Source organism: Dromaius novaehollandiae, chromosome W, assembly GCF_036370855.1.
Source record: "Dromaius novaehollandiae isolate bDroNov1 chromosome W, bDroNov1.hap1, whole genome shotgun sequence".
NCBI classification, from domain to species: Eukaryota; Metazoa; Chordata; class Aves; order Casuariiformes; family Dromaiidae; genus Dromaius; species Dromaius novaehollandiae.
Genome location: NC_088130.1, coordinates 71,412,086 through 71,439,328, shown reverse-complemented (window position 1 = coordinate 71,439,328; position 27,243 = coordinate 71,412,086). Strand labels below are relative to the sequence as shown.

At 42.3% G+C, this 27,243-nt stretch overlaps 1 protein-coding gene across 2 annotated transcripts in view; it reads left to right on the top strand.

Moving 5' to 3' along the window:
• The window catches only part of LOC112985185 (alpha-protein kinase 2), a 62,604-nt gene that overhangs the window by 10,734 nt on the left and 24,627 nt on the right, over positions 1 to 27,243 (top strand). For both annotated transcript variants that reach the window (XM_026103636.2, XM_026103635.2), the window contains 5 exons: positions 3,803 to 5,510; positions 15,993 to 18,894; positions 21,845 to 21,992; positions 24,602 to 24,729; positions 24,829 to 24,864. In XM_026103636.2, coding sequence (XP_025959421.2) covers positions 4,122 to 5,510; positions 15,993 to 18,894; positions 21,845 to 21,992; positions 24,602 to 24,729; positions 24,829 to 24,864 — 4,603 coding nt within the window. In that variant the 5' untranslated portion in view covers positions 3,803 to 4,121. The remainder of the gene's footprint in view (positions 1 to 3,802; positions 5,511 to 15,992; positions 18,895 to 21,844; positions 21,993 to 24,601; positions 24,730 to 24,828; positions 24,865 to 27,243) is intronic.

Genomic DNA, 27,243 nt, shown 5'->3' with positions numbered 1-27,243 from the left:
TTCACTTCCCTGTATGTTGGATCTTTGTCAATTTATTCCAAGACTAAACTGACAAAACATGTCACCTCCTTGTTACCATTTCACTACCTCCTCCCACACCCCCTTCTTCCCTCTATCACGAATGCAGATCTCATCTGCTCTCCTCCAATCGCTTCATATACTCTAGAAGCCCCGTTCTGACTCATCTTGTCTTTCAGGAGTTGCCGGATCCAGTAGCCTGAGAGAGGCGAGGCTGCCGCAGCTCCCTGCTCTCAGGCAGGAGATCCCTGGTCTCCCCAGCTGCCGGCACCTGGGCATGTGACCCCCCAAGGCCTGCAGTCCCACTGGAACTGCTGGTGCAGATCCCCCCTATACACACACAGGCATGCGTGCACGTGCTCAGACACGCACACAACGGATTGTCCCGTGACTGGCTCTTGAATCCTTTGGTCTTCAGTTGCCTCATGCGCACATACATAATCTCATCCACACAAATTCAGCTACCGTCGCTATGCTGACATCTCACAGATTCACTTTTTAGCTCCAGAGTTACCTGCTTCAGACCGAACTAAAGCCTGAACAGATCTCTCTGACATGGTTTTTTGACTGTTGAACTCCAAATGGCTAAAACAGAACTAATCCCTCACTGGACACTTTTCCCTTGCTTCCTTAGTTTCTGTGGGAAACATTCTGCCGTTCCACCTGCTACTCAATCTTGTAACCTATGCAATGTCTTTGACTTTGATCCCTGTGTAAATCCTCTTACTAAAGCTCTACTTGTGCTTTGTTTTTTTCCCACAACGTCTAAACATACAGAAAAACTTTAATGGTGACTTAAAATCTGCAGTTTTGATGACCGCGGTATTCTTCTCTGTAGTCTTGACAAAAGCGTTCTTAATGTGTTCCTGCTCATGAGCTGTTAATGGTCTGATAGCAATCGTTTCCTAGCGTATCGCTTTGGTCACGTCTTTGCACAGAGTCACAGAACAGGTAAGTTTGGAAGGGATCTCTGGAGACCATCTAGTCCAACCCTCTGCTCAAAGCAGAGTCAAGCACAGCAGGTTGCTCTGGGCTGTGCCCGGTTGGGATTTGAGTATGTCCAAGAACGGAGACCCAGTCTCTCAAACTTCTCTCTCTCCCTGACCAGTTTCCTTTCATTTCTGCGTCAAAGGTGAACTACCTGTCTTGCTCTTAAAGCTCTGTCATGGTCAGTGATCCTTCTAGCTGTCACCTTTTAGTCAGTAGCTAGTGGGGTGCCTAAAGCCTCTGATAAGCCAATAATGCAGCTGTCACTGCCCGGCAGGTAATATTTCAGTGCCTTTATGATTTCTTTAATGCTTCTCTTCAGATCTGGAAGCAGCTTTTCACAGACATTCAGATCCCTCATCGATATCTTCCTTCGCAGTCAGGCCTACAAATATGAAGGGTCAAGCTGCCACTTTGCTAGGACTACTCTCTCTCACAACAGCTAGTGTTATCTCATTTATTATTTCCTTGTATTCTCCTCATTCGTCTACCCATTTGTGGTCTTGTATCAGATTGCAAGGTGTCTGGGGCAGGGACCGTCTTTTAATTTGTGTTTGAAGAATACTAGCACAGCAGAACACTGGTCCGTGTTAGCAATCAATACTGTTAAAAAAAAGTGAGTCTAGGGAAGAGGACATATGTTCTGAGTCACAAAGCTGTAATGATATTTGACTCAGCTTTGTAAAATTTAGAAAACCAAAAGCTGTCAAGTTGTCAAGGTGCTTTTGATTTCAACCAGCAATGCTGTGTTGTGAGCTAAATGAGGTGGGCAATTCTGCTCTGTTCAGGTTCTCATTTAAGTCTCTCTCCATGGTCTCCTGCCCCCCCCCCCCATAGTGTTTTACCCTCCTCGTGTGTTGTATGTGGTGTATTCAGCTCCCCTCCTTCCCATTAAAAGAACAGAGCCTCCAGCCTTTTTGGAGTGTGGGATGTTGGGGATTTTAACATTTCAGATAAATACCTAAATCTCTAGCTGGCCTTTTCCCAGCTTTACGCCCTGCTTTGTGCTCATCTGGGTCTGTGGAACACTCAAAAAGAATGTGTTATATACAGATCTGGATAAAATTAAACTTAGCTTTATAAAAATTGCTTCGAATTCCTACAGTATTTACTAGGGCATTAAGTGCCTTTTGATCAGTTTTAGAAATGTGCTACAGAAACTATTAGCTTCTCTATAACATCATCAAAGAATCTGCAGAACAGTCAGTGCTCTGTTAAGTACTTTAAGGGCTTTTTCCATAAGGAGCGTACTGGTTCCCTTGCGTAAAGGCAGCCGTGTGGAAAAGGCGCTTGTGTCAGGGTTTGTCCCAAGGAAATGAAAATACCCCAGCTGCTTTGTGCTGTTTGCATGAGGCAGACTCCAGACAGGCCCGTGCAAGCCCCTTGCTATCTAGCCATCAAGCTTTAATCTGGCTCCTCGCGCACTTTCTCACTGGGTGGCTGTGATCAGTGCCTGCAGCGGGCGGTGGCACAGCTGGCTGCTGGCACAGCTGGCTGCTGGCACAGCTGGCTGCTGGCAGCTCCGCCGTCCGCTCTGCTTGAGGCCCTGCAGAAGGCAGGCAGAGCGCTAGCGAGCGCTCGAGAGGGCGTCGGGAAGGGCTGCTGCGCGGGGGTACCAGATGCGTGGAGTCTTGCAGGAGGAGAGATGCATTCACTGAAAAAAGGTCACAGTGGGAGAAGCAGAGGGAAGGAAGGGGGGAATGAAGAGAGGTGCTTTTACACAGCTCCATGAGGTTAGCAGGGCAGCAAGGAAGTCTTTTCTGCTGTTCTTTCCGCCATACTAGTTCTGTGAATGAATATAGGACATTATTTTTCAGAGCTGTTAATCTGGCATCTGTTGTGAGACCACGTTTACTTGAAACGGCGTTCTGCTACTTTATTTTTCCCTGATGAGTGAATTCCTGGATTGTGGAATAGTTCTGTTGTGATTAGCAGGGATGCTCTGTAGTGTCTGTAGTAAAGAATGACCTAGATGGCCTCTAGCAGTATACAAAGGCAGAGCCCAAGCTACCTAAAATCCTAAGATTCGGAGATTTTTTAGAAAGCAAAAATTTTTTACAAAAAGAAAAGAGAGAGAGATGGTTCCGTATTTCTTCAGGTTCAGCTGATGGAAACCTTTTGGTGTATTTCAGTCTGTTTTACGAAAAGTTCTGCATTGCAACACCACTTTACTACTGCACAACTGTTTGAAAGTAAGACTTAATATACAAAATGGAAAAAAGAAACTGCCCACCCTCGTTCTGTTGTTCTTTCACCACAGAAATGGCAAACATCAGGCCAAAATATAATAGAATTGCTTTTAACAAAAATAGCCCCATAAAATCTACCCCCTAACTAATTGTTCCATATATTGCTACAGACAGATATTTGGAATTTATGTTTCTGCGCTGCCAATTCGAAAAGTAGCCTACTGTTGTGCCAAAGTGACTATCAAAATAGCAGGTACTTGGTAATGCACATTTGAAAATTTACACGAGTCTGCAGATTTCTGTCTGCAGTTAGAAATAGCTAAATGACATGCACTGAAGTGTATTTTTTGCTGCTAAATGCACACGCAGGCATGCTTAAGAATTTGTTTTGCTAGAAAAAAATCACTCTGGACAGCTACAATGTGTTCCCACTAAGTGGCTCTGCATAGATAGCAGGTTTTCTAGTTACTGCTGATAAATGTTTGTCATTTTAAATATATATATATATTTTTTCAGTTCTTGCAACCATGTGTCAGCTTGTCATCTTTTGGAAAATAGTAAACTCATTTTTTCAATTGTTATAAAGTTCGGTTTTCTTTTATTTGCAGGTGTACAGAGCAAGATGCTGCACTTTATTGGACAGTACATGGAAACCCTTTGGCAGCTACAATGACGCGCTGTACAGCATTCATTGAACTGGAATCAGATACAAAATTCAAAGCTTCCCAAAAGTTGGTTGCTGACCTAAATGACAGTGTGGGAAACTGCAGAGCAAAATGAGCAGAATGAGAAATGTTTTGCACAGTGCAAGAGTTGCCCCTACGAGGGTTGCTCCATCATAGTCTCACCAGATTCTGACCCTTCAAAAAGCTGGAGAAGATCAGAAAACCAGAAGTATTGTCCCCATGTGAGAAATCCCACAGACATATGCCTAACATGGAAGACAACAGGGATGTAAAAAATGTATTTCAAACCCAGGAAAATATTTCCTGCCTAAGGGATGTGTCAGAGAATGGTGACGATCTAATTCGTTTTAACACAACAGTTAGTGTCAGTGCTGGAAAAGCAGAGAAATACTGCAGCAGACAGGTGCATTCCAGCCCCACAAATCTGATCGCTCCTCACACTGACAACTGTTGCCTTAACACAGAAGACTCTGTTTCTAGTCAGTCTCCGGAAGATACCCACACATGTGAAAGGAATGAGCTAGGTAAACCTCCAACCATGAACACCCCGTTCAATGAGCAGGCAGATACTCCTATAGTAAATCACCACTATTTTGTAAAAGAAGATTCTGAAAATTCTGGCACTCTTCTGGAGACTCATCCAAAGAAAAGTCTAAGCATAAGCGATGACTTTTCTGATGATGACTTAGAGTATTTTGAATGTTCAGATGCGCTGACAATCGATGAAAATGAAATCTGGGAAAAGAAATTGCAGTTTTTATTAGAAAGTGATGATGAAGGTGATTTAAAACTCAGCAAGGATTGTGATGGGTGCGCTTACTTCCTAAGTGAAATGCCTTGTCTGTTCCCAGTGTCAGATAACACCGTGCCTATGGATACCCCCATTGGCTTCTGCGGTCATCACTCAAAATTCGAAGGAGTAAATGTAAGGAGAGATCCCTCTACCAGCCAGTCAACTTTGCAGTCAGAGATGACTCTCACTGTTGGACACCACCAAGACAAAACTACCAGTTTGAAAGACAAAGAGAAGTATAAACTGCCTGTTGCTTCTACAGCCATCGAAAATGACTATCCCAGAATTGAAGAAGAAAATAATGGAAGTGGTCACTCAGCTGCAGATTTCTCCATTGACAAATCACAGGACACGGATAACGTACTTGCAAAGGTAGACTCCTCTACTAGTCGTATAGGTGCTTCTTTGACAAATCAGGCTTCAGAGATAACGTCAGAAAATAATATGGACGAGGACTTGCCAGGTGACAGCTCATTGCAACTAGAGGAGGGGAGAAGAAATTTGTTAGAGGAAAAATCGAGGCACGCTGTCTGTGCCTTGGCAGAAAATCTAAGAAGAAACCTTTTAAAGTTGTTAAACCCTAAAGAGCTTTGCAGGTATGTGAGTAATATAGGACAGTCTTTTCAGACTGCATCTGAGGTTGGGGAATCCAGTGCTCTGCTCCCCAGTCAGGAAGGTGTCATTTCAACACAAATCCACAAGGAGACGGAAAGCTTGCAAATGCAGGCTGGTTTGTGTCAAGCAGAAGAGGCAGATAAAGACTGTCGTTGGGAATGGAGAAGGACTTGGGGCCTGTCTGAGCAAAACCAGGTGCCAGATGAGAATGTCTCACCCAGGGTAAGTACAGTGTTTATCATTTAATAGAAAGAGCTGTTTGCTGATTTGAATGCGCTCTATTCCTGTTTGTCGCAAAATAATGCACAATGTAAACTACTTTGAAAGATACTATTCGTGCACTTCTGAATGACAGCTACTGCTGGGTAGGAAATCTGGTTTTGAAAAAGGCCCAAATAAACCATAAGCTGTTCTAATTATAGAGTGAGACTGATAATAGTAAGAGGCGCTAATGGGGCTCTGGACAGCTGGATAGGGAAATCTGATATTTAGGCTATTGCATAGGTCTTATCCAAGGAATGTCTCTTTCAACCCTGAAAGTTTATCAAATCCCTATTGTGAGCAAAGAGTGTTTTGATTTACTTTTTTTAGTTTGTACTCAAAAAACCAAATTGTCATCCATTTGTGCTACTGGAAATATAAAATAAATCAAGAGAGGTTTGCTCTGAATTTACACCAAGAAGGGGAATTCGATCCAGGGAGCTCATGTTAGAGAGGTGAACAGAGTTTTGTTTTTTTAAAATAAAACAACAAAAGATTCAGATAGTCCAATGAAAATGTAAAAAATAGTTAAAACCCAAAGTGATGCTCTCCTAATACTTGTATTATTTTATGCTGTTGGCCAGAAAATCAGCTAGGGAAATCAGTACAGTTGCAGTGACTGATATGATGCTACACCAGTTCTCATAAGCAGGAGAAGTGGATCATACTTTTTATTTCACATAGTAAAGACAAATATGTATTAAAGAATATTAAGTCATGAATAATCTTATTCTTTATCACCCACTTACTGATTTTAAAATGCATAATGCACAGAAAAAATTATTTATGAGAAATAAACACACACTTTTCCTGTTGCCACATGCTTTTCTTCATCTGTATTATTTAAGCAAAAATGTCTCCCTGTTCTGAATGATAGTCTAACTTTGAATCTGACCACTGGAGCGTCTTAAGCAATCAAAAATCATTGAATTCTTCTGCCTGAAAAGCACACCTAGGGCCTGCCTCACATTCTGGGCTTTCTCCATTTTTATAGCACATAAAATTCTAATCACATTTAAGCAGCACATCGTGTTCTTATGGTGGAGAATGCCTTCTCTTGAAATTAGCCTGCTGAGAATCTCTTGACAGTATGTATTACCATGGTTTGCATGAGGCATTTTTGCATTTTTCTCCAACTGCAGTAAAGCAATTTAAATCCCAGGACCCTATTAGCAAAGAGCAGCTACAGCATGTTACTGTGAGTGCCCTGGCCAAATTTCAGCTTGGCTATAGACTTGCTCGCTGCAGTCGCTCTGCATTTCTTCTCTGTGTGTGTGTGTCCATGTCCAACACTTTGTCATGTTAGGTAACAAACAAATAGGAAAAAAAAACCCCAATATATAGAAAAGTGCTAGAGATGAGAATGAACCAAAGTCATGGTTTTAAATACTCATGAATGAGGATGAAATTTAGGTCTAGGTTCAAAATTATGGGATCTTAAAAATGATCTAACAAAAGTATCACATCTAGAAACTACCGTTTATAGCACAAGGAAAATGTGGGCAACTCCTCACCCCTTCAGTCCCATATAGTGAGCCAGAAACTCCTCATCAATCTCTAGTGTAACCTAAGAAAGAATCAGCCTTGTAACGCTACACACGAGCTTACGTAAAACTGCGCGGTGGTATTACTGGAGCCCGGCAGCTGGGGCAGCTCTGCCGGGAGCAGCGTGCGGGGCTTGCAGGGAGAAGCACAGCTAACCCCTCTGGTGCGGGGCTTGCAGGGAGAAGCACAGCTAACCCCTCTGGATGGGTTTGTGCATGCCCTCTCCGTGAGGTGGGGCAGCTCTGCTGAGGGGCGCGTAGCTAATTGCGGCGCTAATTGCTCCAGGATTTACACTTCCTTTTCTCCCCATTCCCCGTCTTGCCAAGGTGCCTCTAACTGGGACAACCTTTGCCTCCCGTCTGGGCTGCAGCTGCTGTTCTGGGTGACCCTTCCTTCCATCAGACAGGCAAGGTGGAGGCTCCTGGCTCCTCCTAGGACCTCGAGGTCCAGCCTTGGTGACATTTTGCATTTATTTAGTGTTTCAAAGCAGCTTAATTAGTAACCGGTTGTAAAGGCCGACTGTGCTAGTGGTGGTATCGCATGCTGCATGGGAGCCAGGAGGCTCCCCGGCGTGGCGTGTCTGCGTTCGAGAGGCGCCTCTGTCCCGGTGCCGTTCCTGAGTCACGGAGCCCCTCTCCAGGGCCTGTCAAATGTCAGCAGTGTTCGTGGAGTCCTGCTGCAACTGGCAGGTTCAGAGGGTTTCTGGGGCATGAGCAGAATACTTACCATTTGCCCTGAATACCCCGGGAAGAATGGCATGTGCTATTTGCCTGCTTCCAAAGCATTTTTCCTGGTGACTAGATCCACTGCTCATCCTGTCAGGGGACCCTCTGAATTCATTATTTTGTTCTCATTCAAGTCCAGAACAGTCTGTTCTCATAAAATTTGAGTGATACTTGGTTTGATCTTCCTCACATAAATTTACATCGCTTCAGCTTTTACATCAGCTTATTTTAGATTTTATTTTTACAGAAAGGAGAGAAGCAGGACCGACACAGATCGTACAAGCAATTGGGTAATCTGGTTGTGACGGGGAAGTATTTTGCCTGGCACGTCGTACCTCTGCTTTGTCCGATACCAGGGCAGCCAAAGTGTCAAGGACTGCAGAGGCCGATGAAGCTTTTGCCTGTGGGCGATATGTGATGTGGGAACCATCCGCACATTCGCATGGCATGTCCTGGAAATCGGCCCGTGTGATGGAAAGCTGCAGTGTAGAGCGTTTCATCGTTGGGGCACCGTGAAGTCCTGCAGTTCAGGCAGAAGTGCAGGTGCTCATCCTGTGGTGCAACGCTCCAACACCGCGGTGAGGGAGAGAGTGTGTGCTGGGAGCAACAACCACACAGATGTGGGAAAAGGGGGGAAAGGCGAGAGGGGAAGGAGGAGTTAGGTTACCCAGCGGAAGAAGAGTAGAAGGAAGCTGTTTAAAAGGGTGTCAGTACAGCTGCGATGGGTTAACTCTGCCCATGAGGAATTAGATTGAAACCCAGCAAATGGTTTCATGTAGGCCAATAAACACCTGTCAGATGGGAACTGATTTAGTGGCTGGGTATGAGTACAAAACGAGTGGGGACTTCTGTTCCAAAACAGTTTTAAGTAAGAATTACTGTGCATGCCCAACACACCATTTTCTATCAGCTTGTAGTTGTTTTGTTTTTCATTGGAATGTTGTTAAAGCATAAATCTGCCTCTTGTCATTTGAGTGACTAATAGCTGGGAAACATGAAGGTTTCCTGGTTATCTGGGATCAAAACCAAGTCAGCTGTAATTTTTAGTGAGGCATGTATTCTTGCTCCCTTTGCTGCAACTTGCCTTTGCTCAAGAAAGCGTAACTCTGTGCGGTGGGTAGCATGCTTTGGTTCTGAATAGTATATTCATAGCATGTGGTGCAAATCCAGCCGGAGGGTTTGAGAGGCTCCACCTCGTGCTCTCTGACAGGCTGCAGCAGTTAGTGCGTTCCCTTGGAAAGGAGGTGGTGGCGGCTCAGTCCTTTGCTCTGCCTCCGAGAGGGGATGAACATTCTCCGATGAATGTTTTCCCGACTTGTTCCGTAGGATCTGCACGAGGGCTGCAGGATAACATCCCTTTTTGCTCACCTGCATTATGCGGTTGGCTCCAGTCTTTCCTGGGATGCACACAAAAAACATTCTTTGGGAAGTCCTGACCTGCTTTGAAGCTAGGCCCATCACAGCTATGCGTGGTCAGCTAATTGCTCTGTGTTGTTTTTGAAGGCAGAGAACTCAGTTTTCTGCCCTTGAAATATTATGGTTCTCCCTCCTGAACTGCCTCTTTTTCTGCCTCTTCAGCAGAAATTTTAGTAAGCATCTACAGGATGAAATATAGCTCTCATCTTTCCTCCCACCTGTCTAGAGCAGTTGAAATAAGTACAGATACTGAGTTATTTTAGCTAATCCAATACAGGCATGCCATTTAAAGCATAGTGTTATTTTAGGAAAGAGGAATTTGGGTGGCATTGCACAAACAGGCAAAGAGAAAGAGCCATCAAGCTACTGCTGGAGAACAGTATAAACCAAAAGCAGTTCTAAACACGGTGAGTTTGAGGGAGTTCTGGTCCAGAGGCGGTTTGGTACTTACTGTCTGTATTATAGGTATGGTTTGCTACAGTCCATTTGTATCTGCAGAGGGATGTAAAAGTAACATGGAGACTTTATTTATAGTGGAGAAGTACCTTCCTACACTATTTCCTCTTAAGAAATAGTGAGAAACAGTGAGGTGGAATTGATCATCTCATTTCGGGGATAAATCTCTTGCTTTCATTTGATCAGCTGAACTGAAAGTGAGAGACTGCTGTATAAATTATCCTTAAATTTTGTGGGAGGAGGAGAGCCAGAATAGCCTTAACTGGTGCCCACTGAGGTTATTGTGTTTGCACATGGATGTGGCAATTTCTCACTCAGTCCAGAAGCAAACTTTGTGGCTGCGTTAGGTGAAGATGGTGCATTGCTCAGGCATGGCAAAGGGAGCAGAGAACAGCAGCTGAAAAGCCTGTTTACCTCATCTATAAGAGACCTTGAAAGAGTTTCAGTGGAGCACCATGGTTACATGGGAGAGGCTGGAGGAAGGAAGGGGCGGCAGCCGGTCTGTGGAGCACGGTGCCCTGATTTCCGTGAGGAAATCTCGGGTATTCATTCCATTCGCAGGTTCCATTTTACTTACTTTTTCCTTTAGAAACTGCTCTTCCACAGTTCACGCTAGCTTACACTGGGTTACTTACCAGCGTGTAATGCATGCCAGTCCTTTCCTCATCCCTAAACATGGACCATAATGTCATCCGGTAATTTTTATTTACATGTTAAGAACAGCTCTTAAAGACAGTGTAGGAAAACAATATAAGTAGTGCACTGGGGAATTCAGGTAGCAATGAATCCGGCAAGTCTTGACCCAAAGTATATTGTAAGCAGCAGGTGTTGCTTTGGGAAAGCTGGAAAAAAATATTTAGAGTAGCCTGATTTTGAGGGGAAAAGACTGAACTTTTGGTTACTTTATTTGCTCCAAAGCATCGGACTGCTTGCCACAGGCCAAATGTTAGAGACCAAAAGATTTTAAAAAGAGGTGAGAAAAAAGATTAAGTAAAAGCACACAAGACAGTTCTGTTTGTACTTACAAGGCACGATAACTTGTATGTAATCTCTGACTCAGAAAGTCCCTAACCTTGACTGCCACAGTCTAGGTCTGTATGCAAGAGGAAGGATCCCCTGAACATACCTCATTCTTACGTTCTTCCTTAGCATCCACCTCTGGCTTCAATTAAGGTAAGATCGTAGGTAAACAAACCTTTGGTCTATGCTCGCAGTCGTGTTCATGATCATTTGCATCACTACTCTTAAAGAAAGCAAAATCAAGGTGAAAAGTGACTATCAGTGGGATAGAATGGCCCAATTTGATACAGATTTATGCTAGTACAGCACCTGTCCTTGCAGGGTGTCAAAGCACTTTGGCAACAATACTGAATCTTTGGAATAAGGAAGGGAATGTCCTTATTTTACAGATAGTAAAACTGAGTTGAGTAACTATGGTGCCATAGTTACTCAACACTATTGACTATCTAAAAACCTACAGTTTCTGAGGAGCAGAAATATATTTTTTTAATTTTCTGTTATTCCAAATCAGAGCACCTGTACTGATGTTTCTGTTCAAACTTCACTCCCCCTCAGTATTTTGTCTAGAATTATATCAATTTATTATTTTACTGTCTCTGAACATTACTTGTTGTGACACAAGAAACATCAAGAGAGAAAATGTTAGCTCTTTTTCTGTATCCTATCACAACTTCTATTGACCTTATTATTTCCTTCTGTGTTTAATTTTTCCCTCCTATTACCCGTGTGTCTTATTCAGCACAGTAGCTTACCCATGATATCTTTCCCTTCGGCATGTATGTATTTTATTCCCAAATGCATTGCTTTGCATTTTTCCAAGTCTAATCTTGTTTTATTTCCTGCTTCGATTCCCAGTCTTTTTGGCTTGTCTGTACAGGAGGTTAGTGTGGATGATCTGTTGAAACGCACTGGCTCTCCTGGCTTCCTTCCCTGCGTGGAAACCAGGGTGAAAATGGGACCAGCAAGAGCCCAGGCTTTGTCTAGGAATGGGACTGGGATGTGGCCACAGGACACGCTGCGCCCCAGGAACAGGGACACTCCCAGGGCCCTCATAGCCTTCGAGTCTGCTGTTCCGAAACCGAGCAAATGCGGCTATTTGCAAAAACATGTTGACTGTGCCTTCTTCCAGATCAGTAATGAAAATAAATAGCACATCTTGCTCAGGTGCTATGTTCCTGTGCCTCATGCACTGAAAAGTCTCCTTAAGAATTAAGTATGTATTTAATGAAACCCTACCAGATTGGGCACTAATTGCATTTTGTTCAGGTTCTTGAACTGCTCCTGTTTCCAGAGTATCCGATGTGATTTGGCCTCTCTGTAGATGCTTTTATTAGAGAACCCAGACAATGACTGGTGAAGGTAATTACCTAAACTTCCCTCTGAACACCAGAAATAATCATTCCCAGTCAGGTTTTCTGTGCTATTTTCCCTTATTTGTAAATGAAGACCTCAGATTTCGTAGGCATCAATTCAGCACTTTCCACGGACAGAATAAGTTGCTGTTAAAAATCATAAAAGAAGCTAGAAATGGAAAGCAGCATCCTGTGGGCTGCACCAGACTGATGTTTACATTTACAGAAGTCACCGATGTTTCCTCTGGGTGAGTTTCTGAGGCACAGCTCTGGAAGCAGAGCACCTGTGGGATCCCTCTGATTTGGTCATACCTCCTGCTTGTCCCCCAGCATTCATGTCATGCTGATGCAGTAATATGTGTTGCAGCACAGCCCATCTGTGTAACATCGCTTAGAATTACCCCCCAAGTATTTCCTATTGCATGTTAATTCGGTATTATTTAAGGACAATCGCTGAACAATATAGCATTACTTCATCACTGAACTGATGACACAGCCTGCCAAGCTTCACAGCCAGCCAGATCAAAAAATTATCCCTTTAACTTAGAGCAACCATCATTCCCACCAAAAGGGATCTACTCTAAATGATAAAAAAAAGGAGAGTGAATATGGGCTACCAAGTGCAGATAAGAAAACAGGAGGTAGGGTCCAAGAGAAGCTGACAACAGAAATAGATCTCTCTTTATTGCCACAAGAAAGTCAAGGGCTTGCAGAGCCAGAGGGCTTTGCTTTAAGGAAATTATGATGTCTTTGATCTAGTCCTGATTTAAACATATACATATCTGGCATACTTACTCAGCACTCTTATTAGCACAGTATGGCAGTAAAACCATTAAAAGAAAAAGGGTAATGTGTTGACCACTAAGTTGGATGACAGAGGAGACTGAATTGCAAATCTGTACATCTGAAAATGCATGGGCCCAACTCAGGCTGAAGAGCCAGGCCAGGAGGTCAGTTTTACTGTAACGCTGTGTATCGCAGCGAGGAAGAACTGCAGGGGAAGGGGGAAAAGGGAAAATGTTAGAATTGTATCACATACTCACTGCTCAGTTACATGGTTTGAGGTACACACTCATCCTGCGATGTAAGACATCTGTACGGGATGACACCAGAGGTCCTTCAAGCATAATATGCAGGCAGTGATATATACATAAGGAGAAATTTAAGAATAGAGCAAGAAGGTGGTGGTATTTCTCCAGAACATGCTGCCAGCCTCCAACAGTTTGCAGGTCAGGGAAATCCTGTGGCAGAATTGGTGTCTTGTGTATTTAATGGCCTGCAAAGGACTTTTCATTACATAAGAGTGTGTAATTGTGTGGCCCCCACCCCTGAATCTTTGCCCTCATGGGAAGGTGTAAGACCTTTCTGAAGAAAGTCTCATTTGAGTATGGGAAATCAGACACTAGTTCACCATTCTCTCTATTCTCTCCATAAGGAAGACGTGGCTCTGGAGTAACACTTTGGCCTTTCTTTTTTAATCGTGCTATATTATTCTATATATTGATCTGTTCAGTGCTGTGAGTTTTAGATGGGTCTATTGTGTCTCCTTTCTTTTCTCGCTTGCCTTGTAAAGGAGGGAGAATGTGCACATGAAATCATTCACAGCACTTCTAGCTATTTCTGATCTGTGGTCCTAAACAACCCACCTCAATTTCGAGGCTTTGCTCTCCCGCTGGGCTGTGCAGGACACCTGCTGTAGGACCAGGTAGGCTCACAGAGGCTCTGGTATTAATTCAGAGCCCGTGTACTGCTTTAGCCGCCAAACTGCCCATCAGGCTGCGGAAGGGCTTGGTGTCAAAGATGTAGTCACTACAGAACAAACTCAAGCCACATGATCTTGAAAACAGGAGATGGTTAGCATCCTTGCTGGATCCCATCCAAATTTTGTGTGATCGCCTTTATTACTATAGGATGTTTGGGATATTCTTATTCAAATATTTTGTTAAACTTCCTTGGGGACTGGTGTAGCATTTGGTCCTGTGCTAGCGACAATAAAGCACAGTTGCCTGTTTTGACAACCCAAATTATCCTAGAGGATAATGGAAAACAATGAAAGCTGTTGCTTTGGATTAGGAAATGAGTACAACACAGACAAAACTGCAATATCTGTTTAGAGGAAATCAGGAAATGGGAATGTTGTCTAAGATGAGAAATTTGGGATTTGGGAGCATTAATTTTTCTTAAAACTTATTTTGGACACTAGAATCCCTTTCTGGATCTAACTTGACATCTTCAGAAAATGGAAGGTAGCAAATACTCTCCAAAGAGGAATAAATCCAGCAGATACTACCTTCAAAACTTGAACTGCTTGAGGGCTCCAGTAACAGTAATATTCCATCTCCATAGCTCATTGCCTCATACGTACAGCACTTAGTCACGACTGGAAGTTATTACCACTGCTGGCCGCATTGTAGCCTTTTTGAAATGACTGTAGAGTTTTCAAACCTTTTCTCAGTGTGGAGTTATCTTCTTTATGAGCCTGGTATACAGGTATACCTGGGGTGAAAAATGCTCCCTGTCCCACTTGGCAGTAACTGGCATTGATTTTTCATGATCCTCGGTGGACCAAGGACTTCAGGGGCCACAGGTCAGGTGCTGCTCCTTGGTTTCTTGGTTCCTGGGGAGGCAACTTCAAATGTTCTGGAGAAAGGCCACCCCACCTGTAAAATGTTTTGCAGGTTTGTAGGTCATCATCCGGGTCATCCGTATGTTCTAAACAGAGACGGACAGGTGAAAATGCTCTGGGTCTCAGGTTGTCATGAAGAAGTAGGGTCCTTTATAATTTCTTCTTCTCTTCTTCATGGTCTTGCCTATTTCCTTCCATAACTCAGAGGTGACTAAAGTGCCCACTTATTTCCCATGGTCTTTGCTTTTCATTTAATTGTTCCAGTCAGGCTTTGGAACACAATGAGTCTTGTTAGCAGAGCAAAAAAACCAAGGGAGGGTCTCTTTACACCGTGACTTTATAATGGATTAGAAAGCAAGCTCTGATTTGGAAGTGGCTGTTTCCATTTTCCTTTTGCATAGCTTTTAGATCACTAGCTTGTCTATTTATCACTCCTTTACTCACAGTAACCATGGCTTTATAATGAAGGTACATGGACTGTTATTTCTTCTGTCTGCCATCACCCGTCAGGCAGTTTGTTACACACAAATTAAAATAACTTGTTCTACCACATTCACATAATTAAACTGTGCAGTTTGTTGCCATTCTTTTGTCACCCTTGGAGTCAAGCAGACTGTCCAGTAACTGAAGCAGTTGCTAAAATGTATGGCAGTAAACCCTGGAAAACTGCTCTTGTGAGAGCAGAGAACAGCAAAGCAAATCAAGATGAATAGCTCTATCGAGGTGAGTAGTTGCCTAGACAGTTCCCGAAACTCATCTGATTGGATTATAATAATTACTCTTGTGTTCATTATGGATAATAGGAAACAGTTAAGTTTAGAAGTGACTAGGGATGTGTCAGAGCAGTATTTTATTCTCTTTTTTCCAGTAAGGGCTTTGTAGTACTTCTGAAACATTCAGATCTTCCCACTCTAAACAGGCCATATTTTCCTTCTCTCTCTTTCTCACCCACACCTCAGCTTTCTTTCCCTATGAATTTTTTCTTTCTCTTTCCATTATCCCTGCTGCTCAGCACTAGCACAATGAATTTCAGTGAGTCTTTGGCTCTTTTCATGGCTTTTTCATGATACTCTCTTTTTAGGGTAAAGTATGGTGGGACAGCCTGTCTGTTTTGCAAGGCATAGACATTGCTTTTTTTTTTTTTTTTTAATTTGTTTATAACTAGCTGGACTGTATCAGTCATTGGTCTTCTCCTTGATAATATTTTATGTTCCTCCACATTTGGATCCAGTCAAGCAGCAGTCCTAATGTTTAGTTACATTGTATTTTATATTTCTCTTTTTTGCTTTTTTCTTTTTTATAGAATCAAGACACCAGTCTCAATAACTTTACCCAGAATTATGAAAGACGATGTGTGGAGCCTGAAACAGAGAAGAAAGGTATCTTCACGGCTTGTGAGAGTGCAGTCACCACCGATCCAGCTTCAGAAATGCTCTGTTCTGAAAAGACATTACAAGCAAAAAATGCAACTTTACAAACCTATTCTCAACACCATGCTCCGTGTGAGAAGAGTGAAAGTCCTCAGCAACAATTCTTCTGGGAACAAGGAATTAGTATTATTAGTAATGGCAACAAATCAAAGAATGACATTTCAGCTTGTTTTTTATGGGATACAGACTCCGTTCCTGATAGACAAGAACGTTTATGTGCTGTTCGGTCTCCTGCAAAGCTGTGCGATGAGCCAAGGGAGAGAGGGCAAAGGTATAGTTTTGACTCACATGACAGCAATAACACAGATGCTGTCTGTGTTGTATCATGTGACGAATATCTGTTTGAAGCTAGTGACAAGGCAGTCCAGGAATCTGAAGAACCTGGGTGCAAAGGAGATGCTGATTTATCGGCAGTGCATGACAAGCTGTGGAAACTTCTTCATGAAGTTGACTCAGACTGTCAGATCCCATTTGAAAACCGAGGGATCACAAGTTTAGAAATTAGGCCAACGGATGTCGAAGTCACAGAACTGAGCTTTGTGCAGGAGGCTTGTCCTGATCATCCTTTGTCAATAAATTTAATAGAAGAGGAGGAACCTTTTATACAGCCAACTAGTAGACAAAGAACAGAGAAAGAAGATTGCAGTGTTTCTAATATCCTACTGAAAACAGATGAAGCATGTAACAGTGCATCCATAGGAAACATTTCTCTTACACAGGTGGTAGAAACAGTTGGTATATGTCAAAGTTCTAGCACTGGAAATAGAAAAGAAGCACCATACGTTCATATTTCAGCAAATAGTATATTAAATGCAGAGGAGTGCTTGGAGCAAAAACCAAATCAAACATTAACTGGCGATAATGGATCCATTCAAATGGCTGCTGTCCAGGAAGGAAAGCTGACTGTTGACAATGCTTTACAAACATGTGAAGGAGATTCTCCTCAAAGATTTAAAAATACTCAGAGTAGTAACTTTGAATATGACAAAGAAAACCCAGCTTATGTGTCAGATAAGTCTCTTGGACAATTACTTCATACTGATCAGAACACATCCTTGATAAATAAGACTATAGCTAAGTGTACAGATGAAGATACTGGTAAACACTCTAATGTTAGAGACTGTTATTCATCAAGAGAAAAACTTGCTTATTTCCCTGAACAAAAGGACTTTTTCCCTAGGAATTCCTCTGGTGAAAATGGCAATCAATTTAAACATGAAAAACACTTTTCTGTTGAAGCTATACATAAAAGTACTGAAGAGAATTTACAGGGAAAAGGAAATCATTCAGACTTGAATGCACAGAATGACACAGATTCTGGCTATTATCATCTTTCAAAAAATGACTGTAAAGATTTTCAGGTTGTTTCTAATGCACAGAAATGCAGTTACTTAATGCAATTGCCTAATTTAATTAAGACTCCTGAAACTGTAACATGTAAGAATCTACCCCAAAACATACACCAAGTGACAGAGACGGAAAAGCAAGAAGAGGCATTCATTCCATCTTATGAGGATCGATTTTTAACTGACTTTTTGCTAGAGATGCCCAAATATGAACAAAGTAAAATGAGAGAAGAACAGAAAGACAATGAACAAAAGGCTGAAACTTCCTGTGGCACAGGAGTTAAGCATGTTTCTGAAAGTCAGCCTGCGGTTTCCCCTCAGAATACATCAGAACAACATGTATTTTTTGTCGACCACACTTCCAAGTCTCACGAAAAGTTCAAAACAAATTCTTCAACGAATCACACGTATGCATCTGGGAGTGCAGCACTGCTTAGCACTCCGCAGCCTGGATGGGCTCGAAATGAGTACCCCAGCGTAGCAAATGAGGGTTGTAAAGATACCAGTAATCAGGTGGATATCCAGCACCTGACCATAAGAGAAACATTACCGTTCTTTATACCCATGGGCCAGTCGGAGGGTTCTGTTACGAATTTGTCAGCAATGGGCTGTTCCAGCAGAGGAAGTCAAGTACAAGCAGAATCCTTACAAACTGCAGTCCAAGTGGATGAAAATTTGAATAAATTGGAAATTTTTCACAAAGCATTGCAGGGTCAGTTCCATAAGGTGCCCCAAAAGAACAAGGATGAAAGTGTCTTGCAGGGGGAAGAAGGAGAAATTCAAAGAGCTAAGCAGTATGATCCAGAGGAAGCTGAAGTAAAGCCTGCTATGCATGCTTTAACTAGCTCTGAGGCTCAGGAACAGGTTATGAGTAATAGCATTAAGCAGTCCTGTCTTGACTTGATCTCTTCCAGCAAGCTAACTGGGGTTGAGAATTCAATTAAATCTACTAAGTCTACTCTGTCTGCTGATAAAACTGAAAAAATCTTGGCATCAGAGAGTGCAGTAAGTGGTTTAGTGCACTTGCCACCAGCTGATTCAGGGAATGACCAGTATTTTCAAGAGCAGCCACCTCACAGCAGACCTCCGCCCTGCTCCTTAGCATTGACCGCAGACGATGCGTTCCCAGTCCAAGTGGAAAGGCTGAAGAATCAAGAAGGGTCAAAATCTTGCCAGGCAGCACCAACTGTTGCTGAGCTTGAGCCCATCAACCGTAAGCAAGACACAGCAAAGAGTGGGCACTTCGCTACTGGGGCTAAGGAGAAAGTACCACCAGCAGCACTGTCAAAGAAGCCCCGACTGGAGGAGGGAGGAAGTGTGAGCAAGACTCCGAGCTGTGTTAAAAAGCCTGTGAAAAGTGAGGCAGGCGTGATTCGTAAAGACGACGGAAAAGAGCAAAGGAAACTACTTTCCAAAAAGGATAGCAAAGGTAAGAGAAAACTGATTCTCATTTCTGTCCTTTCCAATCCTTCTGACTACACTATGAAATTCCAATTAATTTCCAACACACTAGAAGCAAACATACATCAGTCTAAATCATCTCAGCCAGAGATGTCCTGCCTTCACTGATGTTAATTTCCAGTGAACTTAACTAGTGCTCTCCCCATGCCATTACAGTGATCCCTCTCTAGCATCCTTCTTCTAGCTGACAAATATATTTATGAACTTTTCATGCTTTCTGAAATAGTTCCTTCTCCTTCATTCATCTGTTCGAGTCAATTTTCAGGAATGTATAGCAGGCTGGGACTGCACAACTGCACACTCTATAGCAACTGCAATCCCAGTAGCAGCATGTTAGTATGTTCCCACAGGGTTATATTCCCAGTTACGCTCCTACACTGTGGCTCCCAAATTAATTTAACCTATCTTGGCTACCAAGTGATTTTATTACTAGCAAAGTATTATTGTTACTAGTAGGCCGCCACTGATAAACAGAATGCCTTGCAGTTGTGTCGGATGACTTACGGCTGGCTCTGCGTTCCTTTTCACCACTAGCAGTCATAAATGACACTGATGAAATTAGCAATATTAAACTGACATAAAAAACATGTATTTGAAATGAGAATCAGGTTGCTGGTCACAGTCTCTAGGAAATTACAAACTGGTAAACCAAAGTGCAGACGAGAGTACCAGTAGCATACCAGCTAAACAGGTATGTTTGTGGTTCCTGTGGATATGTTGCGAGGCCCAAAGCCTTATTTTCACCTCTTTACAATTTACATTTACATCATAAAATAAGTTTGCAGATGACAGCAAGACTGAACCGTGACTTAAGGTAAGCTAGATGACTGTGAAGCTCTTCAGATATTGTAAGTACAGTGCAGTTGTGCTAGAGTTCTGCTTCCTCCAGTTGCATTAAAAAAAAACCTTTTCTCTGTTCAAAGATAATGCCAGAGACGTCTCCTTTGCAGTCATGTTTGTCTACAAGAAATGACCATAAAAGGGAATAAAGGGAGACAGGCTGTACGAAACAAGGCAAAGAACTAGACGTGGTGGGAATTTGCTGTGGAATTGGTTGTCTGCTGTACGGCTGCAACCCCCACACTTGTAACAGAGAACATGGAGCCAAATCAGAAATCACCAGAGAACGAGGCATGTGGGAGAAGGAGACATGCTCCTTGCTCAGAGGAGAACATGGAAACTGCGATTGCTGAGAAATGCTTCATCTTTTCCATGTAGTTGAACCTATGCTTGAAAAATGTTTTAAACACTGTTCAGATGTGCATCAGATAAGGCTGAATTATCTTTACCTGCTCCTGATCTGCTTCAATTTAGACTGAGAATAAACGTATGTTTGTATGTTAGCAAGCTTGCATGGCAGGTTGGTATGTTCAGCCTGGTATATACTCAGTGTGCTCTTTTTGCTTTTCTCAACTCAAGGAGAAATGACTTTGTGGTTTAGGCAGGGAATCTGGAGCCTTTACTTCTATTTTCAGTTCTCTCACATACTTTCTGCAAGTTATTTTAGCCCTGATTCAGCAGGATTCTTAGCCGTAAGGACTTGAGTGACTACAAGTTAAGCATAGCAGTGAATTCCAGGTGCCTGACCCTTAGAATCAGATCCAGCATTCCTTAGGCATTAGATGGGGAAAGCGAGGCCACTGGAATAGGATCCCCAAGGGAGATGTGTCATGCCAGCTCATTCAGAGTGCAGCATCTCAGGATTAACACGTTAGGAGACATCTTACATCCCTCTAGCAGGGATGTCTCGTTCAGGAGTGCCTGGGTGTGCCGTTGTCCCAAAACCTTTGTGGTAGGTGTGTGTCCATTCCTTTTCTTTCCAAAAATAGGCAGGTCTCACTCTCTTTTTTTTTGTTCCCTCAAGAATTAATGGTGATTCTCCCCCTTTCTCTACAGGCTTTGCGATGAGAGTCCTTACCCAAGCATGGCACAGAGGTTCACTGTCCTCCTCTCGCTGACAGGCTCTAAGCCTGCTGTCTCTTGCCCCTTGGGGAGTGCCCATGGCTCTAGGCTCCCGCTTGCGTGGGAGCGCCCTCCTGTCCTCCTGCTGATGCCATTTCCACCTGCAAAAGACACGCGTATATTCTGTGCGCAGCAAAATAAGGCTCAGCAGAGAAATGGATTATCAGGGCCTTCCCCTGACAGGGAGTCCTGGGTTCTGGTCGTGGTTCTCAGGGTTACGCCAGTATCTTATATAAAAGTCATTTGTTAAAATACAAAAATGGTCTTTGGAGCAGGGACTGGAACCCAGGTTTCTTCTCTGAAACTGTTCTTGAATTTTCTCTGTCAATGGCCGAGGTTTAGCAGAAGAGCTATGTCATACGGCTGGGAAAGCAGAGGCTTTCCGTAGAGGCAGGAAATGAGTCCTGTGAGACTGAGGAGGCAAGTGAAGGCCACTGCCATTGCTGAATGGCCTTGCCATTGCTGGGGCAGACATCTAACCGCTAGGTGCAAGTCGCTCCTCCAGGTATGTTTTAAAGTCAAATGGGTGCTATCACTGCGTCTTGCAAAGCGCCTGGTCCTGGCAGTGTGTGCTAGGTATGTTCCAAGGACATCCTGGAGACTGAGTGTCGCCTGGGACCTTTATGGTGATAAAACCAGCTGGTCCTTTAATCAGAGATAATGTATTCTGAGTAAGAAATGTTTTTATGTTGATGCTTTTTCAGAGTAGAACTTCCGTTGGGTCTCATTCCATAAATTCAAAGTGGCTTTGCTTTGAGAGTATTTCCACTGACCATGTGGGGCACTGGCTCAGTTTTTTAAGACCTCCATATTTTAAAGCCTCAGTTTCTGCATCAGGAAGAATAGTATTGTCAGATTCATATTATTAACATTTGTAAAGCATTCTGGGATTCCTTTAAAATGCCAAAACACTATCATTATCTTCTCATCCTTAACTGTGGCTGTTTCATTTCAAGCTCCCAAGCTGCTGAAGAAGATACAGGCAGAGCTATTCCCTGACTGCTCTGGAAATATTAAGTTATGCTGTCAGTTTGGTGACATTCATGGCGACTCCACCATTACATGGACTAAAGATTCCAAGTTACTAGCTCGACTGCAGAGAAGGTGAGTGAATGTTCCTGAAGGTAATTCTGATAGTTTCTGAATAGCTTTTGGGAAAATATTAAATTTGCCAGTGATATACTCTTGTACTTGTTAACTAAATTGTTATGATTGGTGCAAAAAAATCAGTTTAAACAGGGTAATTAAGAAGAATATCCTCACACAATGCTTTAATATTGGGCATAGTTAGCATTCCATCACCCGTAATTTCTTTCAGCCCATTCATAACCAGCCTCATCCAACTGTCCAGTACTGTAAAAAATCATCTGAAGTTTCAACCTCGGCACCCAGGCCAAATGATATAAACACGTCTGGTTAATATATGGAAGGCTGTCTCTGTGGGAGAGGTAAATGGCTGAGACCTAATAAAAACAGCTAGCATGCAATGTAGAGCTTGACATGATCACTCCTTGGAACTTTATATTCTGTTTCAAATGGAACTTTAAGCTGATTGGACTAAAGGGAGTTATATTTAAAGAAAAATGAAATCACTCCTCAATCTGGCCAGTGGCTAGAGGCAGTGAAATTAGATGAGTGGAAAATAAAAGCTTCTTAAGCTCTTTCCTTAGAATCTTCTCCAAACTCCAGTTTTATGAAACAAAAGTTATTTTCCTCCATGGCAGTAATAACATAATCTTATCCAAAGGAAAAAAAAGAAAAGATTTCTGTCAGAAGACACAATTCTGCTGGTTTTAAAAAGTTTTGTAGGAAGCCATCTGATAAGATGATATTTTCAATGGAGGAAGGAAATCAACTGGTTAGAGTTCCTGTGTCATTCTGGTTCTTACTGTTTTGACTACACTGCTGTTGATGATAGTTTTATAATATCTGTCATACAAGAATATATTTCTGCTAAGTAATTTTGCAGTGTTTTGACATCCAAAATAAAGCTTTCAGTAATAACAAAGAAAATATGTGATAACAAACTATTTGAATTTTCCTTTTGTGGAATAAATATAATAAATTTCAAAAGGTTGAAATTAAAATGAGATATTTTACAAAGTTTTAGAGAGAGAGAGATTCCTATTTATATTTTTTACTTCAAAAATGTTCAATAGAGTTCAGTGGAATTGCTCTAAATCTCACTTCTATCAAGATCAAACTCCGACTTAGTAGTTTGGTGTGTACCCAAGCACTGTTTCTTCCTTTAAAAACATGCTAATATGTCAATCTACAGAAATGTATAGCCTGGACCGTGTGGCACATCTTAACTTCTGCTTTCAATAGGAGGTGATTACAGGAAATTATGCAACAAATCTTTCAATTGTTATAATCCATCAACACACAAAATCAGCCATATTAAAACAGCATTGATAAATACATATTGGTAGTAATATTAATATTTGTTAGGAAATTACATTTAAAAACTAATGTTGGGTAACATTAATTGTCCAGTGTGCCAAACAGTCATGAAACATCATGTTGGCCTAGTACCAACAAAAATGTGCACACCTTCTCTAATTCGCTTCACAAAAACTTTAAAACACAATAGCCAGGTCTTCATCATCCCTGTGTGGTTTATACCGTTTGCTGATAAATACATAGACACCCAGCGTCATATGTGTGGAGACCTTTGTGGACTAGGAGGACTTTTCCCTTAGGCATAGCACTGTTTCAGTGTTGTTTTTATTCCGGGACCAGCTTGAGTCCACAAGTAGTGTAACTGCATTCATGTGTCATTGCCCCCCCGCTGACAACGTCTACCAACCATCCATTCCTGAAGCTGCGTACACGGACAGCAGCAAATATACTCCTTGAAAAAAGCAAAGGAACAGGGAAAGCCCAGTGAGGCATTACAAGGATGCAGTCAGCAGGGGCGGAGGGAAAAGACAAAGCAACACAATGAAACAGAGGTGATCAGAGAAAACAAGGAAGCTCTGTAAACACAGGGAGGAGAGACTGAGAATTTCTGATATTGGCTCCAGCTGAGAAAAAGGAAACCAAAAGCTATTATTACATTGGCCCCACAATACAACAGAACGCTCAACACGTTCTTAACTCAGATTGAATTAAGTGAGCAAGTTTTTGTACGCATTTCTGCACAAAATGGATTGAAGCGTATGCCTACACCTAAGCATATGTTCAGTTGAAGTCTTTCTGACTTGCGCAGAGCCAAGATTAGGCCTCAGTATTAGTCAGCACAGTGCCTGTTGCTTTCAGTCATATGAAACTGTGCTTCCTGCTACTACTGGGTGCAGTTATTCCAAATATTCCAAATATCAACCGGAAAACATCCACCATATCTTCTTAGATTGCACTCAGAATTGAGGGATAGCATACAAGATTTTTTTATCTATTCATAAGTTACATATTTCCCTGTGATTTTGATATGAATATTAGAATGCCTTTTGGTGTGATTTAATAATTTTTATGTGTATTTGATTGCTACATTTTTCTTGTAGGATGTAGCAGGAACATCTGTTGTGCAACACTTAATAGGCTGAACGCTTCTTACTGAAGTGAAACAAAATACCTTTTCTACTCGCATCACATTTGAATCAGTCTTTGCAGTGATGGGCAGAAATTCCAGGGACAGAAGGAGAGATGTATGGAATAATCAGAAAAGATGTTTTAAAAGTATTAATGTGACAAATTAACATCTTCTATTCCAGCGCCCAGGATGACTCTCCCATCTCTTTGGCAATAGCTAAAGCTAGTAACAAAGACCAGGGAATGTATTATTGCTGTTTGAAGAACATTTATGGGAAGGTGACTGCTGAGTTTAATCTGACTTCTGAAGGTAAATCCCAGTTTATAATTTTAACAGATAATAATAACAATGGCAGTTTCCATTCTCTTTTTTTGACTACAACATCTCTTTCTTTTTGTTTCCTTGTAGTTTTGGAACATCTCTCAAGTTTTCAGAATTTTGAAGGTGAGTACACATTTGCTAAAATGTATGCTTAAATCTTTGTTCCTTTTGATTTCCAAATGGTGCAAAGGATGGAAAAATATGACCAAAATAATTAGTGGTATTTTCACCTGTTATTTGCAACCTTCTGAACATAAAGGACCAGATTCATTGATTTAGGCTTTGATTTGCTGATAGAAACTATTTTCAAATCTTCTTTGTACCATCTAGTTAAACTGGGTTTACAGTTGTTCAGTGTTACCAAGGAGCTACTAAGCAGCTGCATTGCCTTGGTGAATTTGACCCAAAATATTTTATTTCTTTTGCAAAAATGGGTGAATAAGTTTGCTGTATCAAAAATGGTCCTAATGGTGGTCTGTTAACTCTGAGGAGCATTTCAGACATGGAAGTCTGAACCCTCCACGTAAGAACAGTGAATAGACACACACAGGCAGTTACGGTGAACTCTGGTAAATCAGCAAATGACTAGACTGTAGCAGTGTAATTAGTTTCACGCTGAGTCACCTAGGTTGCAGTATATCCTAACTCTTGTCTTTTTCTCTTGTCAGTTCAAAGGATCATTGAATAATTCAGGTTGGAAGGAACCTCAGGGGGTCATCTCCTGCTGAAAGCAGGGTCAGTTACGGGTTAGACCGGCTTGCTCAGGGCTTTATCCAATCAGCTGTTGAAAACTTCCAAGGATGGAGACTGCACAATATCTCTGGGCAACCTCCTCCACAGCATAACTATCCTTGTGAAAAAGTCTCTCCTTATATCTAGTCTGAACCTCTCTTTTGTCTTTGTCCCTGTTATGCTTCTTGTCTCTCATCCTCCTGCCATGAACCACTGTGTAGAGCTTGGCTCCGTCTTCTTGGTGGCCTTCTTGTAGGTATGCTAGGATTCTCAAAGCCTTCACTTCTCCAGGCTAAACAAGCCCCAGTCCCTCACCATCTCCTCACAGGGCAAGTGCTCCAATCCCCCGGCCATCTTTTTGGCCCACCAGGCGCTTGCTCTAGTTGGTTCATGTCTTTCCTGTACTGAGGGGCCCAAAGCTGGATGCAGTACTCCACATGTGGTCTGATGAGGGCTGAGTAGGGGATAATCACTTGCTTTGATCTACTGGCTGTGCTTCTGTTGACACAGCCCAGGATGCTTTTGGCCTTCTTTGCTGTCAAGGCGTACTCCTGGCTCATGTTTGTCTTGTGTCTACGAAGGCCCCCATAGCCCTTTCAGCAGAGTTACTCCCCAGCCAGGCTGCATCGTTGCAAGGGGCTCTTCCTTCCCAGGTGCAGTACTTTGCCTTTGTCCTTGCTGAATTTAATAAGGTTCCTGTCAGCCCGTTCCTCCAGCCTGTCCAGGTCCCTCTGGGAGGCAGCCCAGCACTTGAGCATGTTGACTGCTCCCCAGTTTGGTGTCATCTTCAAACCTTGTGAGCAAGCACTCTGTCACTTCTTCTGGGTCATTGATAGAGATGTTAAAGAGGAAAGGTCCAAGATTTGACCCCTGTGGTATTCCACTTGTTACTTGGCATTCAGGTAGAGCATGTCCTTATCTGATCCCATGGACTTTCATGGGTCAAGTTTTCCTAAGTAATCCCTGATTCAATCCTCATCCACTGCTGGCAGTTTTTGTCTTCCTTGAACCATGTCACTAAGCAGAGAGCCCTGGGAGACCTTGTTAGTAAAGGCTGAGGCAAGGAAGACATTGAGTACCCCAGCCTTATCTGTGTCTGCTGTCACTAAATCACCCATCCCGTTCAGCAGCACACCCCCATTTTCCTTGTTCAGCCTTCTACTACAGATAAAGAACTAGAAGCTCTTTTTGTTGCCCTTGAAATTCCTTGGATGTCTCAGCTCCATTTTCTGATGAATACAGCACTGGTTGCTCTAGGACTAAGAAAACAATTTTGTAACACATTTTTTCAAAGATAGTCTCTCTTAAATGAAATCTATGCATTCACAAAGCTGGCACTGCCCTCAGAAAGCCCTGTGTTTATTACACTGTTTTTCACACAGCCAGATGCAATAGAAGAACATGTTTTAGCAGTTGCTTCATTTTCAGGCAGCTCTGAAAACATGAGCCTTTTTCTCTGTCTACATGAGGTGCATTTACACTTTAAACAAAAGATATGCTTCAGGGGAGAAAAGCAATTTAAGAAATACTGAGTTTGTTTCAGATCTGGATTTGGATTTTTAATTTCTTTAAAACATAGAGATACTCACCTCTGGCCTACAGCTGTAGTATCTCAGCACTTTTTGTTTACAGGCAGAAGCCCAATGATGAAAATACCTCAAAGATTTGACTGGCCTGCAAACTATATGCGACCTTTTGACAATTACTCCAAGAGAAACTATGGGAATCTCTCAAAGCTGTTGAATCAGTGCTGCATTTTTCCTAGGTATC